Source organism: Lissotriton vulgaris, chromosome 11, assembly GCF_964263255.1.
Source record: "Lissotriton vulgaris chromosome 11, aLisVul1.2, whole genome shotgun sequence".
Classification (NCBI taxonomy): Eukaryota; Metazoa; Chordata; class Amphibia; order Caudata; family Salamandridae; genus Lissotriton; species Lissotriton vulgaris.
This window is the reverse complement of record NC_141699.1, coordinates 1072691913-1072705761: the sequence shown is the minus strand read 5'-3', so window position 1 is coordinate 1072705761 and position 13849 is coordinate 1072691913. Positions and strand designations below refer to the sequence as shown.

Below are 13849 nucleotides of genomic sequence, written 5' to 3'. Positions count from 1 at the left end.
TGGTTTAAAGTGTGTGGTTGTAGTGAGTCTACCTTCACGTGCTTGTATGTTGAGGTCTAAGAACCCCAGATTAGATCTACTCATTGTTGATGTAAATTTCAAGAAAGGATCTTGTAAATTGAGCCATTGTAAGAAAAGTGCGACACCATTCTCATCACCCTCCCAAATCAGTAACACGTTATCTATGTAGCTTTTCCATAGTTGGACGTGTCTCAAGTGGGGATTGTCAGGATGTAAGATCTTCTGTTTTTCTAGGTGGTTGACGTACAAACCCGCTACGCTCTGCGCAAAAGTACTCCCCATGCTCGTGCCATGCTTCTGGCGATACAAATTGTTTTGAAACTGAAAAAAAATTTCAGTCAGGGCAAGTCGACAACATTCCAAAACCACATGTCTGGGGGTGTGGTATTCCCATGTTTCCTCAAAAAGGCCCTCTTCCAAAATTTCCAGGGTCTCTTTGTGCGGGAGACTCGTGTAGAGGCTTTCTACATCAAGGCCCACAAGTATATGGGTCATTGAGTTGAATTGTAAGTCTTTGATGAGACACAAGACCGCTTTGATGTCTTGCAGGTAAGTGTCTGTCTTTTGTATTAGGGGTCTCAAAAACGCGCCCGCGAATTTGGACAGGGGTTCTAGTATTGAACCAATCCCCAAGACTATTGGTCTCCCCGGTGATTTTGTCATGGTCTTATGAATCTTCGGGATTGTATAAAAATAGGGGATGGTAGGTTCTCTGTTTTCAAGGAAGTCTGCCTCTTTTTTGGACATCTAATTGTTGGTAAGGGATTCCTCTACTAGACTGGCTATCTCAATGCGTAGGCGTTCTGTGGGGTTGGTGTTAATGTTTTCGTAGTTACGGCTGTCTGCCAGGAGACGAAGGCATTCAGTGTTGTAGTCTATTGTGTTCTGTACAACTATGGCACCCCCCTTGTCCGCTGGTTTAATTGTTACAGATGTTTCATTTGACAGTTGTTTAATCGCTTCCATCTTTTTCTTTCTAGTGTTGTGGAAGGTGTTTGTCATTTTTGAATTTATTTCAGATACTTCTTTAAGAACCGCTTTTTCAAAAGCCAGAAGCTCGACTGGCATACTGCTTATTGGCGGTGTGAATTTATATTTTTTCTTAAGGCCTTTGTCACTCTGGTCTGTGTTCCCTTGCGGCTTGTCTTTGAAGAAAATATCGAATTTTTTTTGCGAATAAATTCTTTTAATTCGCAGCACAATCTGAATTTGTCCAGGGTTGCTGTTGGTACAAACCCTAAGGCCTTTTCTAGTACCTTCGTCTGGTCTGGTGACAATCTAGTGTCAGACAGGTTGACTACAAGATTTAGTGGTTGCTGGTTGATGGTGCATCCGGGGGACCCATGCTGCGTGTGTGTCTCATGTAGGTTTCTAGAGTTTGTGCCCATTGTACTTGTTGTCCTCGTCTTGTTCTTCCTCGTTGGGGCATTTTGCCTCTCTTTAAAAAAGGCTGTTGTTGTTGTGCCATGGATTGGGTATTGTCCCAAAAGGGGTGCGGTTGTTGTTAGTAGGTTGTGGGCCTTGATGTAGAAAGCCTCTACACGAGTCTCCCGCACAAAGAGACCCTGGAAATTTGGGAAGAGGTCTTTTTTGAGGAAACATGGGCATACCACACCCCAGACATGTGGTTTTGAAATGTTGTTGACTTGCCCTGACTGAAAAAAAAATTCAGTTTCAAAACAATTTGTATCGCCAGAAGCATGGCACGAGCATGGGGAGTACTTTCGCGTCGAGCGTAGCGGGTTTGTACGTCCACCACCTAGAAAAACAGAAGATCTTACATCCTGACAATCCCCACTTGAGACACATCCACCTATTGAAAAGCTACATAGATGACGTGTTACTGATTTGGACGGGTGATGAGAATGGTGTCGCTCTTTTCTTACAATGGCACAATTTACAAGATCCTTTCTTGAAATTTACATCAACAATGAGTAGATCTAATCTGGTGTTCTTAGACCTCAACATACAAGCACCTGAAGGTAGACTCACTACAACCACACACTTTACACCAACAGCAAGGAATTGTCTTCTCAGATTTGACAGCTTCCACCCGAGACAACTAAGGGAGAATTTACCCTTTGGGCAATTTTTACGCCTGAGACGTAATTGTTCTGAGAAAAGAGATTTCTATGTCTAAGTGAAAGAACTAAGTGAAAAACTTCTTCTGAGAAACTACCCTAGTCACATCGTGAAGAAAGCAAAAAAGAGAGCTTCAAATAATCACCGTGAAGTATTGCTAGAACCCAAAAATATCGAGATAGACACCAAAAAACGACCAATCTGCATCACAAGCTACAATGTGGCCTCCAACCAAGTAGCAAAAATACTGAAAAAACATTGGAGAACATTGAACAGTGGAGATTTAAAATTTGAAACACCAATGTTCAGCCATCGCAAAGGAAAAAAATCTAAAAAATTTCGTGGTCCACACAAGACCAAGAGAACTACAGGGCTCTGTAGGTGCTGCACGCATCCTACATCCCCTCCCAGCTGGCCATTACCCTTGTAGAAACTGCAGCGTCTGCCACCTGACAACAACAACAAAACAAGTGCATTGCAATAATGGCCTAGTATGGGACCTAAGATCCTTCTCCAATTGTAACACCACAGGAGTGGTATATATGATCACCTGTACCAGTAACCTTCATTACGTTGGTATGACTACTAGGAAGGTCAGCACAGGCATCATTGAACACCGGAGTAACATCAGGTGCAAACACACAAACACTAAAATGACGACACACTTTCTTGAAAAATCACACACACCGAATGATATGAGGTGGGTGGTTTTAGAAATTGTGCAGAACCAAACACATATGGATAAGACACTCCTCGAAAAAGAACAACAATAGGTTTTTGAGTTGCGCTCTGACACCCAAGGGCTCAATGATGACATACCATGGGGGCAACTTGCGACATAAAACTCAAAACATTCAGAATGGTTGCATCACCTTTGAAATGGGCAGTTAGGAAGGGCCTGAACATACTATTTGGTACTCTTTCTTTGTGATGTCTTTAATGAGCATATGAACCATGAGAATGTGAAAAGCCTGTGCATAATACCTATACATTTATGGACACCTCCACCATTCCAAGATGACCATTTATGGCAGCCCATAAGCGGCGGGTATATGACGCATAATTACTTTAACCTTCATTACCACCTATGAGGCCACACGTCCCGCACTGGGGGCGCCTCGGCCTCACTGTGATCGATCTCCCGATGATTGGCACCACAACAAGCCAAAAATCTTTTTAAAACCTTTTTATGATCTAAATTATGATTTAGGTTTCTGCATCCCCAACTTAACATCGAAAAATAGGTTTTAACAAAAACGGAGCATCTTACGCTATTCAGTTAGGGGCCCGTATCGTTCGTAGTACACCTAAAATGGCCGCCAGTATGCCCCCCTTTGGAAACCACTGAGGCTACGGTCTAGAGACAATCGCAATGACAATGCGGAAGTACCAGCATAAAAGCAGCCCCGGACCCATGCTCCACAAGATGCGGTCCGGAGGTTGCAGTGTAGGTTAAAACGCCGAGCTATCTCGTAATCCAAGTAAGTGATTTCTCTCCCAACAGGTCCCGAATGAGGGCGGACATTTAAGACTTTTTCCTTAACCAAGAATTTCTTGACAGCGCTACCAGCTGTAGACATCACAGCATTCTTTCCCCTTAACATTGCCAAGTACTGAACGGCATTTTTCTTCCCCTAGATTGGAGGGGATACGAACGACACTCCGCGACCAAGGTGGCTGAAATAGGTCTCTTTACATACATGTAGTAGTCTGTCTTTTTGCATGTTGTGTGTGTTGCAACTTCATTGAGTGTTAATGGTTTTTAATCACCAGGCATCAAGCCGTTTTAACGCATTACCGTATGGACTATAATAAGCACAGATGACACCCTGATCTGTGGATGTTGTAAATTGTAATATGTCACTTTACCATGGGGGTAAGCACCCCGTAACTGCACAGTGTCTTTATCTTTTATAGTATTAACATATGTACTAAATGCATGCCTTAATTTTGCAGCATTCAAATATTTGTTTTTCTTAGTTTTTCTTAGTCATTCACTTTAGCACGTTAGGAGTGGCGAACAAAGGGCTGGTCCCTGCGTAGTCCTGAAGAAGAGCTTGGGGAAGCTCGAAACATGTTGACAGAAACTGCTAGGTACACCTGACTCATTGTTAGTAGGATCCCTAGAACCCCGTTTTTAATGTACCACCTAGGAGTAAGAATAAATCATTTGTAGCTCACTAGGCAGGTAATTTTAATATCCACTGTACACATACCACTCCACTTTCACAAATACACCAAGCACCACACATAGTCCAAAATTAAAGTGCTCCTACGTCTTTCGCAAGTCGCAGCACGCCCCAGTCCGTAGAGGGCTGGGATGGCCCCAATGATGACGCATGTCACCCTGGGGAAACCCTGGTGAGTGTGGGGACACTAGAAAGAAAAATAATTTTCTTTCTCCAGCTTTTTAAAGCTACTCTAACCCCATTGAGTGTTGTGAGTATTAGTCACTGACAAACCAGGCTCTTGAATCCTTGTTCTCAAGGGTTTTTTGTTTAATAAAATGAATATCACATTAATTCATAACATGCCAAAACGTTATTAAAATATTTTCCAATTAAATAAGAAATATGCTTTATTTTTAGATTTTCTAGTGTGGGGCTCGACTTTTTACTGTTTCTTTTTAGCAGTATTGGCAGTATTAACTTACACTTGCATGTTAGGCTCCACCCCCTTTTCACTTTTCAGTCATATTTTGTGGAAATCAAAAAAAGAAGTAAAGCTATCTACTTAGGAAACACGGCTACAAGATTGGAGATAGGTGTCTGGGCACAAGTAAATAAGCCTTCAGGCTCACTGCATAAACATCATTGCAAAGAGCTGTGGTTGTTTAAGACCCAGTGCGTGGTGATAGGAGCAGAGGAGTTAAAAGGGCGAAAGGGCAGAGACAGGTCGAAAAAAGGCAGTAGCGGCCCGTGGCGGAGTGTTGCGGGGCAGTGGGGTGGGGCGGGCGGGGGAGGAGCAGGGTGGGGAAAAACGGCTGAACGGAGGTAAGTAAACAAATAAATAAATAAAATGAATTTTATTGCGGGCTCTGCATTGCCAAATGTGATGCAGCGTATTCAACGAAATTCGTTTTATTTATTTATTTGTTTACTTACCTCAGTTCAGCCGTATTCCGTAGTTTACTACCCCCACTGTGCTACTCCCCCGCCCACACCACCCCACCCCACAGCCCCGCAGCACTCCCTCTACAGGCCGCTACTGAAAAAAGGTAAGGGAGATATAGTGTAATGGGATAAGATGTGGGTTTGTACTTATTGGAAACAGGATGATGAAAATGCGGGAAATAAAAGGATCCATTTTAATATGAGCTGTGGCTGAGTTTAAACATGGTTAAAACAGGCAGACATCTACAATTAAACACTGCAAGAACTCCCAAGATCGCCCTTAGGACAACAGACAACAAGGCTTTTATCAAAGAATATGCATGTTCCTTTGAAAATCAGAGCTGCAAACATCAGTGCTAATAAATACATTATAATATCCAAATTCATGTATTATAAAATGAAACAATACATTATTGGTATGACACTAAAACGACCTTTGTAAAAAAACACAACTGTCACTTTTGCAGTAAGTTGACAATAAAGTCCTAACGAAGAACAACATTAGGGGAGCAGAATGGAAAAGACAAAACGTTGTAGCTTCAAAGGGTGGCTTTGGAAACCAATAAGAGAAAAGGATCAACCAGAAAGTGGGACTGGGGAGGGAGACAAAGGGAAAAGGAGACAGTGGCACAGTGCCTGGCAGGAAAAGGGGTGGGCCAGGGAGTGTGGTTGGATTAGGGGACACAACAGGGTCGTCGTCAGCCCCTGCTTTAACAGCTACAGATGTGAGAGAGTAAGAGGGAGGGAAGGAATGGTGGACAGCTGGAATAGTTGAGTGGAAGGGTGGATGGATAGATGCTTGAGTGAAAGGATGGATGTAAGGATGGATGAGTGAAAGGGAGAGAGGATGGATGGATGAATGGATGGATACGTGAGAGAATAGATGAATGAGTAAAAGGGTAAAAAGATTATGAAGTGAAAGGCTGAAGGGCTGGAAGAGCGAAAGGATGGATAGATGAGTGAATAGATGGATGGATGGAAGTGTGAAAGGGTGGATGAAGGATGGAAACATTAAAGAACGGATGGATGCTAAAAAGGAGGGTAAATGGATGGCTGGATGTAAGGGTAGACAGATGGATGAGTGAACCGGTGGATGGATGAGTGAGTGAAAGGATGGATAAGTGAAAGGGTAAATGGATCAATGAGTGAAAGGTAGGATAGATGAGGAATGAATAGATGGATGGAGTTAAAGGGTAGATGGACAGAGTGAAAGGGTGGATAGACAGAGTGAAAGGGTGGATGAATGAATTAATGAATTGATGGAAGGAAGGCAGAATGTATAGGTGTAAGGATGGTTGACTGAGTTTTTGGGTGGGTGGATGGATGGATGAGGTTTGATGGATAGGTTTGAAGATGGATGGCTAAGTTTTGTTATAGACAGGCAGATGGATGGATGGACGGACGGAATGATGTTAGACGGAATGATTGTTGAAAGGTTGAATGGAAGACAGAATGCAAAGGTGAAATGGTGGATCTCAACAGGTGGATGGAAGGATGAAAGGATGAATGGATATATGCTTGATTGGAAGAGACAAGCAAGCTCTTCTGGGAAGTGCTGTGATTACATTCTTCATTTGCTTGGTGCCATAAGAGCTTTGGTTCTGAGTGGAGGAGATTTAAATTTTCTGGCTACTCCCTTGGGACACAAGCAATACTGGGAACATGCACAGCAGCAGAAGGAGTCAAGTGTTAAACCAGAAAGTTGGACAGTGACATAGAAAATAAAGAACCAAGACCAGAGTAACAGGGATGAGCACCAGGTGGGATTGATGTATGTAAGGGCTTGGGACACAGGATACAGAGCTACATGGCAGAGTATTCCCTGGAAAGAGGAAGTAAAGGGAAGAGCCCCACCAAAACATGAGGATACTGGGGTCACATGTAAATCTTGAGTATTGCAACAACACACTGAGTGGATGCAATACATTTGAAATGTGTCAAGTGGAATAGATTGATACCAGGCACTCTGGTTAAGAGGTAAAATTAGGAATGGAACAATGTGACTGACTCACTCGAGCACAGAGAACAGCAAGGAGAACACGGATTTCTAAGCGCTGGTAAAAACGAAATGCTCACCATTTTAACCTGTGTTAGTAAAACATGTTATTTTAAAAATTGAAAGCACTCACTTTACCTACTGCACAAAGTTCTTGTCCCCGGTCCACCGCCAAAAGTTTGGTTTGCGTGGAGGGACTGCGAACAGCCCAGCACGGAGGAAGTGATTACAACTTCCTGATCCACAACCAATCAGCGATTAGCAGCTGACTCCGCCCCTATCCATATAAACCCATGTGTCCCCGGCCGCGCAGCGGACGCGCGCAGCGGGCGCACCGCTGTCGCGCCGCTGTCGCGCCGAAGTCAAGCCAAAGTCCTGCCCGTCAGCGCCCGTCCGCGACCAGACGGGACCAGGGGCCAGAACCTATGTTTCAACCTCTAACACCCCCATTACCTACTCCAGAGATATTCTTATTGCATGTAATTCCGCTCAACGCTCTCAATGCACGGTCCTTAGTTGCATGCATACCCCCTCAATATGTACCCACTGCAATTTAAGCCTCCTATCCACACCCTCCGCAATTAATCTGGAAACTGCCGATTTTCCACCGTCACGGCCCACACAAGATCTTACTCCACCCCAAATTAATTCTCCTTTATTAGTCTGAACTACAGTTCATTACCAAAACATAAAATGGATATCTTTGAACTACTTACAACATCACAACCAGCTGCTCTGTTCCTTTCTGGACCTGGTTGAACAACAGCTCGGGCCAGATGTAGTAGCACTACCCGCTAACTATACCTACATTAGCAAAAATAGACTGTATAAAGAGGGAGGTGGGATTGCAATCATTTTCCAAAATATATACACATGCAAATGGATAGACCTTGATATCCAAAACTGCGAAGCTGGATCCTTCAAGCTTCTACTATCCCCAAATTTCACCTTATCCGGTGCTCCAATCTATCGTGCTCCTGGCACAGCCAGCACTTGGGCAACTTCCTTTCCTGAGTTCATTGCCCCGTTCCTGTTAGAGTCCGCTAATTTTCTGATAGTCGGAGACCTAAATATCCACTTTAACGATATCTCCTGCCACACCAGCACCAACCTTATAGCTGACCTAGCAGCATTAAACCTTACTCTCTGCAATTCTGGCCCAACCCATAAGGCCGGCAATTTACTTGACCCAGTCTTTTCCAATCTTGATAACATTGTATGTAAACCACATGTACCCATCCCCTGGTCCAACCATTACTTGGTGGAATTTACAATAACTGTCCCCCTACCTGTCACGTCTCAGAATGCTTCCACTGGACCTAGGGTAATGAGAAATTGGAAAAAACTCGATAATGCCCAGCTGAATGCACGCCTGGATGAAACCAGGCCCCTCACTAACATAACAAACATCGAGGAAACTGCAGTCATTCATAACTGGCTTAGCTCTGCCATCAATGTATGCCTTCCACAAAGAAATAAAAAACGGAACCCACAACATCCCCCTGCGTTTGACACGGTTTCTCACACCATTCTCCTGAACACCTTGCAAACTTGCGGCATAACTGGATCTGCCCTTGCATGACTCAAAAGTTTCCTTACAGACAGAACCTTCCAAGTCTTTTCTTCCACATCCTCCTCAAAACCACATGACTCTCAATTTGGGGTTCCCCAAGGCTCGATTCTCAGCCCCATTTTGTTCAATTTACACATCAGTCCCCTTGCTACTTTAGCAGAACAATCGGGGTTGACGATTTACTCATATGCTGATGACACCCAGCTCATTTATTCACTCTCCGCTAATGCACACTCTAACCCGTCTTCCCTCTGCTCCGGCCTTAACAACATTGCCAAATGGATGCATGATAACAAACTAAAACTCAATGGAGGAAAGACCGAACTGCTTCTGTTTGGTAAACACACTGCTTTATGGGGCCCTTAAAATTGGCCACCTCAGATGGGTTCCACACCCTCTCCCTCCAAAACCGCTCACAATCTTGGCATCATTTTTGATGACCAAATGTCTATGAAACAACAAGCGGTCAGAGTTGCAGCCACTTGTTTTACCATCCTCAAGTGGCTCAGGAAGAATGGACGCCTTCATCTCAGAGGGTGTATTACCTGTCCATCACTATTTAGTTGTATCTTTGTGATGAAGCCATTGAAGGCAATGATCCTCAGTGGAATCAAGATGAAATAAGCCAGGATTTAATCTCTACATCTTTACACCTAGTTCCTGCATTGTATCACCTCTCCTGATCAGTTCATACCAATACAGAATTCTCTTATGTTCTGTTTATTTGGAAACATTCTTGTTAATTAGTTTGCCCTAGACACTCACATATACACACACATAGATTAAAAACACTATGCATGGATGTCTTCTAACAATCTAGATTATAGCTTTTTTTAGAGGGTGAAAGAATTTTCAGCAAGTCCTCTAATAGTCTGTCACTATTGACTATGAGAAATTAAAGATATTATCAAAAATTAACTTTCTTCCTAATCATGTCCCATGGCTTTCACCCCAGCTCTATGACACTTTCCCCTGGCTGATGCGGCATCTTCCAGGACCTCATAATAATATCTTTAAAGGCAATGCCTTTGTGGAAGAATTTGTGAAGAAGGAAATCAAAAGTCACAAAGAGAATGGAGTGTCTGAAGAGCCCCAGGACTTGATAGATTTCTACCAAACTAAAATATCACAAGTGAGTATTTGATGCTGCTACATTGACTGATCAGTTCTGGATCTGATAAAGTGCTCTAGCATCTGGGAAACACAAGAGGCCATAAGGTAGGACATCACACAAAAGAGATTTTTATGACTGTTTTCTCATGTGAGCAGGCAGTTTCCAGGATGCATTCTGTGTAACAGTTGACTTTATGATCTTCTTGTTCAATTATTTTATAATATATGCCACAGCAATCAATAAAGAAATATGGATGAAAAACAGACTCTGTGTTGACCTTATGAAATCAGACTACATTTACTCCGTATCTGAAGTTAACCCTCCTACTGAATCGAAGTCATGTTGTTCTGAACCATTTTCAAAACCTGCAGAGGCACTGGACAGGAATAGCTATTGTATCTACTTCATCACTATCATCGGGTATAACCTACAATTGGGAAATTAACTTATTATTGGTGGTTATTGCGCAAACATTTGCATGTTCAGTACCAAGCTTTATTCCCCTTTTAAATTCCGAAAGGTATTACCTACTAAAATTCCACAGGAAATATAAACATTGTTTCTCCCACTAATGTTTGGATGTAAGTCCATAGTCCTTCTTATTCTGATCACTGCGCAAACAGGGTTTTGTGTACTGATCGTTATCACCCGGGTTCTATAATGTGAGGCTTAATTTCAGATGAAAAAGAATATTGAGGCACAAGAATTAGAGCTACCTCCTGGTTTGCAACTCTGGCATAACTTCAGTCCCTCTCTAATAAACCAACCAAACAGATATTTTTCCAGAAGGGCTTCACTCAGCTCCAGGTCAAATGTATGAAATTCACCATAACATGAAACTCGGCCACAAGCCTCAGTAAGGTTGGCAATGTTCCTTCTGTCCCTGAAGGATTGTTCTGCAAACAAAGCCCCCACAACCCATTGATAACCTAGAATCCTTGAATAAATGGTAGCACTTTGTAGAACAAATCTAAATCAACACGTGTTATTGACCACCCCTTTGATTGATTTTATCATTCTCTCTTCCTTTTCCCCTTTCATAACTGCCCTGACCAGTTAAATTTCTCTTTTGCTCAGAAAGATATTGCTTTAACCATGCCTTCCTAGGATGAAGTCATACGTTCTACTTATTTCTCCCATTGACAAAGACCGTGTTGACTCCCTTTCCTCTCAAGACAGAGGTCAATTAATCTCACCACTAACTAATGCAGACATAGGCCCTCAATAATATTCATAATCCACCCATGTAAGAGTAGACAATCTATCCTCCACCAACCTTCAATACCTAATGTGATCTAAACCTACTTTCAAATCAAATCTGTAATTTTACTCATCAACATTGGAAGATGCTGGTCTTCTTACACAGAAACACGCTCCAGAATTTGATGCATTCATTTTCATCAATTCCATTTTATGAACAAAGCTTCATTCTTTTATATCATCCATTAGTCCTCAAGGAAGCCTAGCTTCACAATATGTCATGCTCTCTCTATATTTCTTCTCTGGTGAAAGTGAATGTTGTTATTGCATCCAGGACTCTCAAGATGTCACCTCTACGTTTGATGAACATAACATGATCCGTCTTGTGGCTGAACTTTTTGGAGGTGGGACAGAACCTACCACCACCACCCTACGGTGGGCACTCCTCTACCTGGTGAATCAACCAGAAATCCAAGGTGAGATCTAGGATAGATACAACAATTTTTTTATACACTATACAATTTGAATTTAGAAGTCAAAGGATTTACCATGTTTAATAGAATTACAGACATAATTAAATATGTTTATCTGGGGTACAAAACATTCCACAAAGAGATGAATGTTTCATTCACTGCCCTGAGCCAAGGACTGAGTGCATACTTCATGCCACAAGTGTCACAGTTGCTCAAAACATGCACCACTGGCAAATATCCCCGTTGATAGACTATAATTGGCATGTTTACAAAAACTATCACTGATGCCAATTCATCAAAATGCCAGGTGTGTCCGAAATGATATCACCTACTCTTGAAACCTCCTCCATCTACATCACAGAATTTTACATCATATTCCCTTTGAAGGCATTGCTGCAGCAGGCCATTGACACTGGTGAAGTTAGAAGTAGCATCAGTAACAAAAATGCAAGCAGTGTAAGATTTAATTAAAATAAAGTGAATGCAGTTCACCATACTAGATTTAGACAAGGCAAAAAACATTAAAAAACTAAACCATAGCAATACTTCGATTCAACAGATGTGGTAGCAACAGATTTGTTTTATAACTCATCACACATGTCTGACTCTTACAACCAATTTGTGGTTGACAATAAATGCCAATTAAGTCAATAAATTAAAGCAAAAATATAATTGCAATTTTGCTCTAATACACTTCATCTGTATTTCAAATTTGCGTAATTCTGTAGAGGACTGCCTCGCTGAGGGGAAAGAGCTACACATTGATGTTCAAATCATTACTGGGTTAGTGTTTTGTTACCAGATCTTTTATCTTGTACCAGTAGAATCATATGTGAAGGGATGTCTAGCAACTTTATTAAATTTATATATAAACATTGTTGAAATCAGAAGGATTCCTTGTGTCTCTAATAGAACCTCACAAGGGCTTGTCCTCGTTTTAATGTAAGTCAAGATTTCTATAAAGATGTATTGTCTGTGCAACCAACCATCAATAATAGGCTACTATTTTCCAAAATGGCATTGATTTGTTCTGGCCAGGTAGATTGTCTCAAAACAAAAAAAGCAACTGTCTGCATAAAGCCTACTTCAGCATCAATCAATCAATCAGTGACACTTATAGAGCGCGCTACATACCCGTAGGGTCTCAAGGCGCTGGGGAGGAGGGGGGGGGTGCCGCTACTGCTCGAACAGCCAGGTCTTCAGCTTCTTCCTGAAGGAGAGGTGGTCTTGGGTCAGGCGCAGGTCGGTCGGGAGGGAGTTCCAGGTCTTGGCGGCCAGGTAGGAGAAGGACCTTCCTCCTGTAGTCGCTCTTCGGATGCGGGGGACGGCGGCGAGGGCGTGGTTGGCTGATCGGAGGTGGCGTTTGGGAGCGTAGAAGTTGACTCGGCTGTTGAGGTAGCTCAGGCCTTGGTCGTGTAGGGCTTTGTGTGCGTGGGTGAGGAGGCGGAAGGTGATTCTCTTGTTGACGAGGAGCCAGTGAAGGTCTCTCAGATGTCCGGAGATGTGGTTGGTTCGTGGGATGTCGAGGATGAGTCTGGCTGAGGCGTTTTGGATCTGCTGGAGTCTCTTCTGGAGCTTGGCGGTGGTACCGGCGTAGAGGGCGTTGCCGTAGTCCAGTCGGCTGGTGACGAGGGCCTGGGTGACGGTCTTCCTGGTCTCTGTGGGGATCCACCGGAAGATCTTCCGTAGCATGCGTAGGATGTTGAAGCACGCCGAGGAGACGTTGTTGACTTGCCTGGTCATGGAGAGGGAGGAGTCCAGGATGAAGCCCAGGTTTCGTGCATGGTCTGTCGGTTTGGGTGCAGTGCCCAGGGCGGGAGGCCACCAGGAGTCGTCCCAGGCGGAGGGTGAGGAGCCCAGGATGAGGACCTCCGTCTTGTCCGAGTTCAGTTTCAGGCGGCTGGTCGTCATCCACTCGGCTACCTCTTTCATCCCTTCGTGTAGGTTGGCTCTGGCGGCGGCGGGGTCGTTGGTCAGGGAGAGGATCAGCTGGGTGTCGTCGGCGTAGGAGATTATGCTGAGGTTGTGTTTGCGTACGATGGCCGCGAGGGGGCTCATGTAGACGTTGAAGAGGGTGGGGCTCAGAGATGATCCTTGGGGGACGCCGCAGATGACTTCGGAGGCCTCTGACTTGTACGGTGGTAGGCGGACTCTCTGTGTTCTTCCGTCGAGGAAGGAGATGATCCATTCCAGCGCCTTGTCCTGGATTCCGATGTTGCTGAGGCGCCGTACTAGGGTGCAGTGGCAGACCGTGTCGAATGCCGCGGAGAGGTCTAG

At 43.6% G+C, this 13849-nt stretch overlaps 1 protein-coding gene across 5 annotated transcripts in view; it reads left to right on the top strand.

Moving 5' to 3' along the window:
* The window catches only part of LOC147684122 (cytochrome P450 2J2-like), a 149321-nt gene that overhangs the window by 28582 nt on the left and 106890 nt on the right, over positions 1 to 13849 (top strand). For 4 of the 5 annotated variants that reach the window (XR_015300982.1, XM_086944505.1, XM_086944508.1 and 1 more), the window contains 2 exons: positions 9741 to 9917; positions 11434 to 11575. Coding sequence is in view for 4 of the 5 variants with exons in the window: in XM_086944505.1 (XP_086800631.1) it covers positions 9741 to 9917; positions 11434 to 11575 (319 nt within the window). In the remaining variant the exon portion in view is untranslated. The remainder of the gene's footprint in view (positions 1 to 9740; positions 9918 to 11433; positions 11576 to 13849) is intronic. The other variant, XM_086944506.1, reaches the window with a different exon arrangement.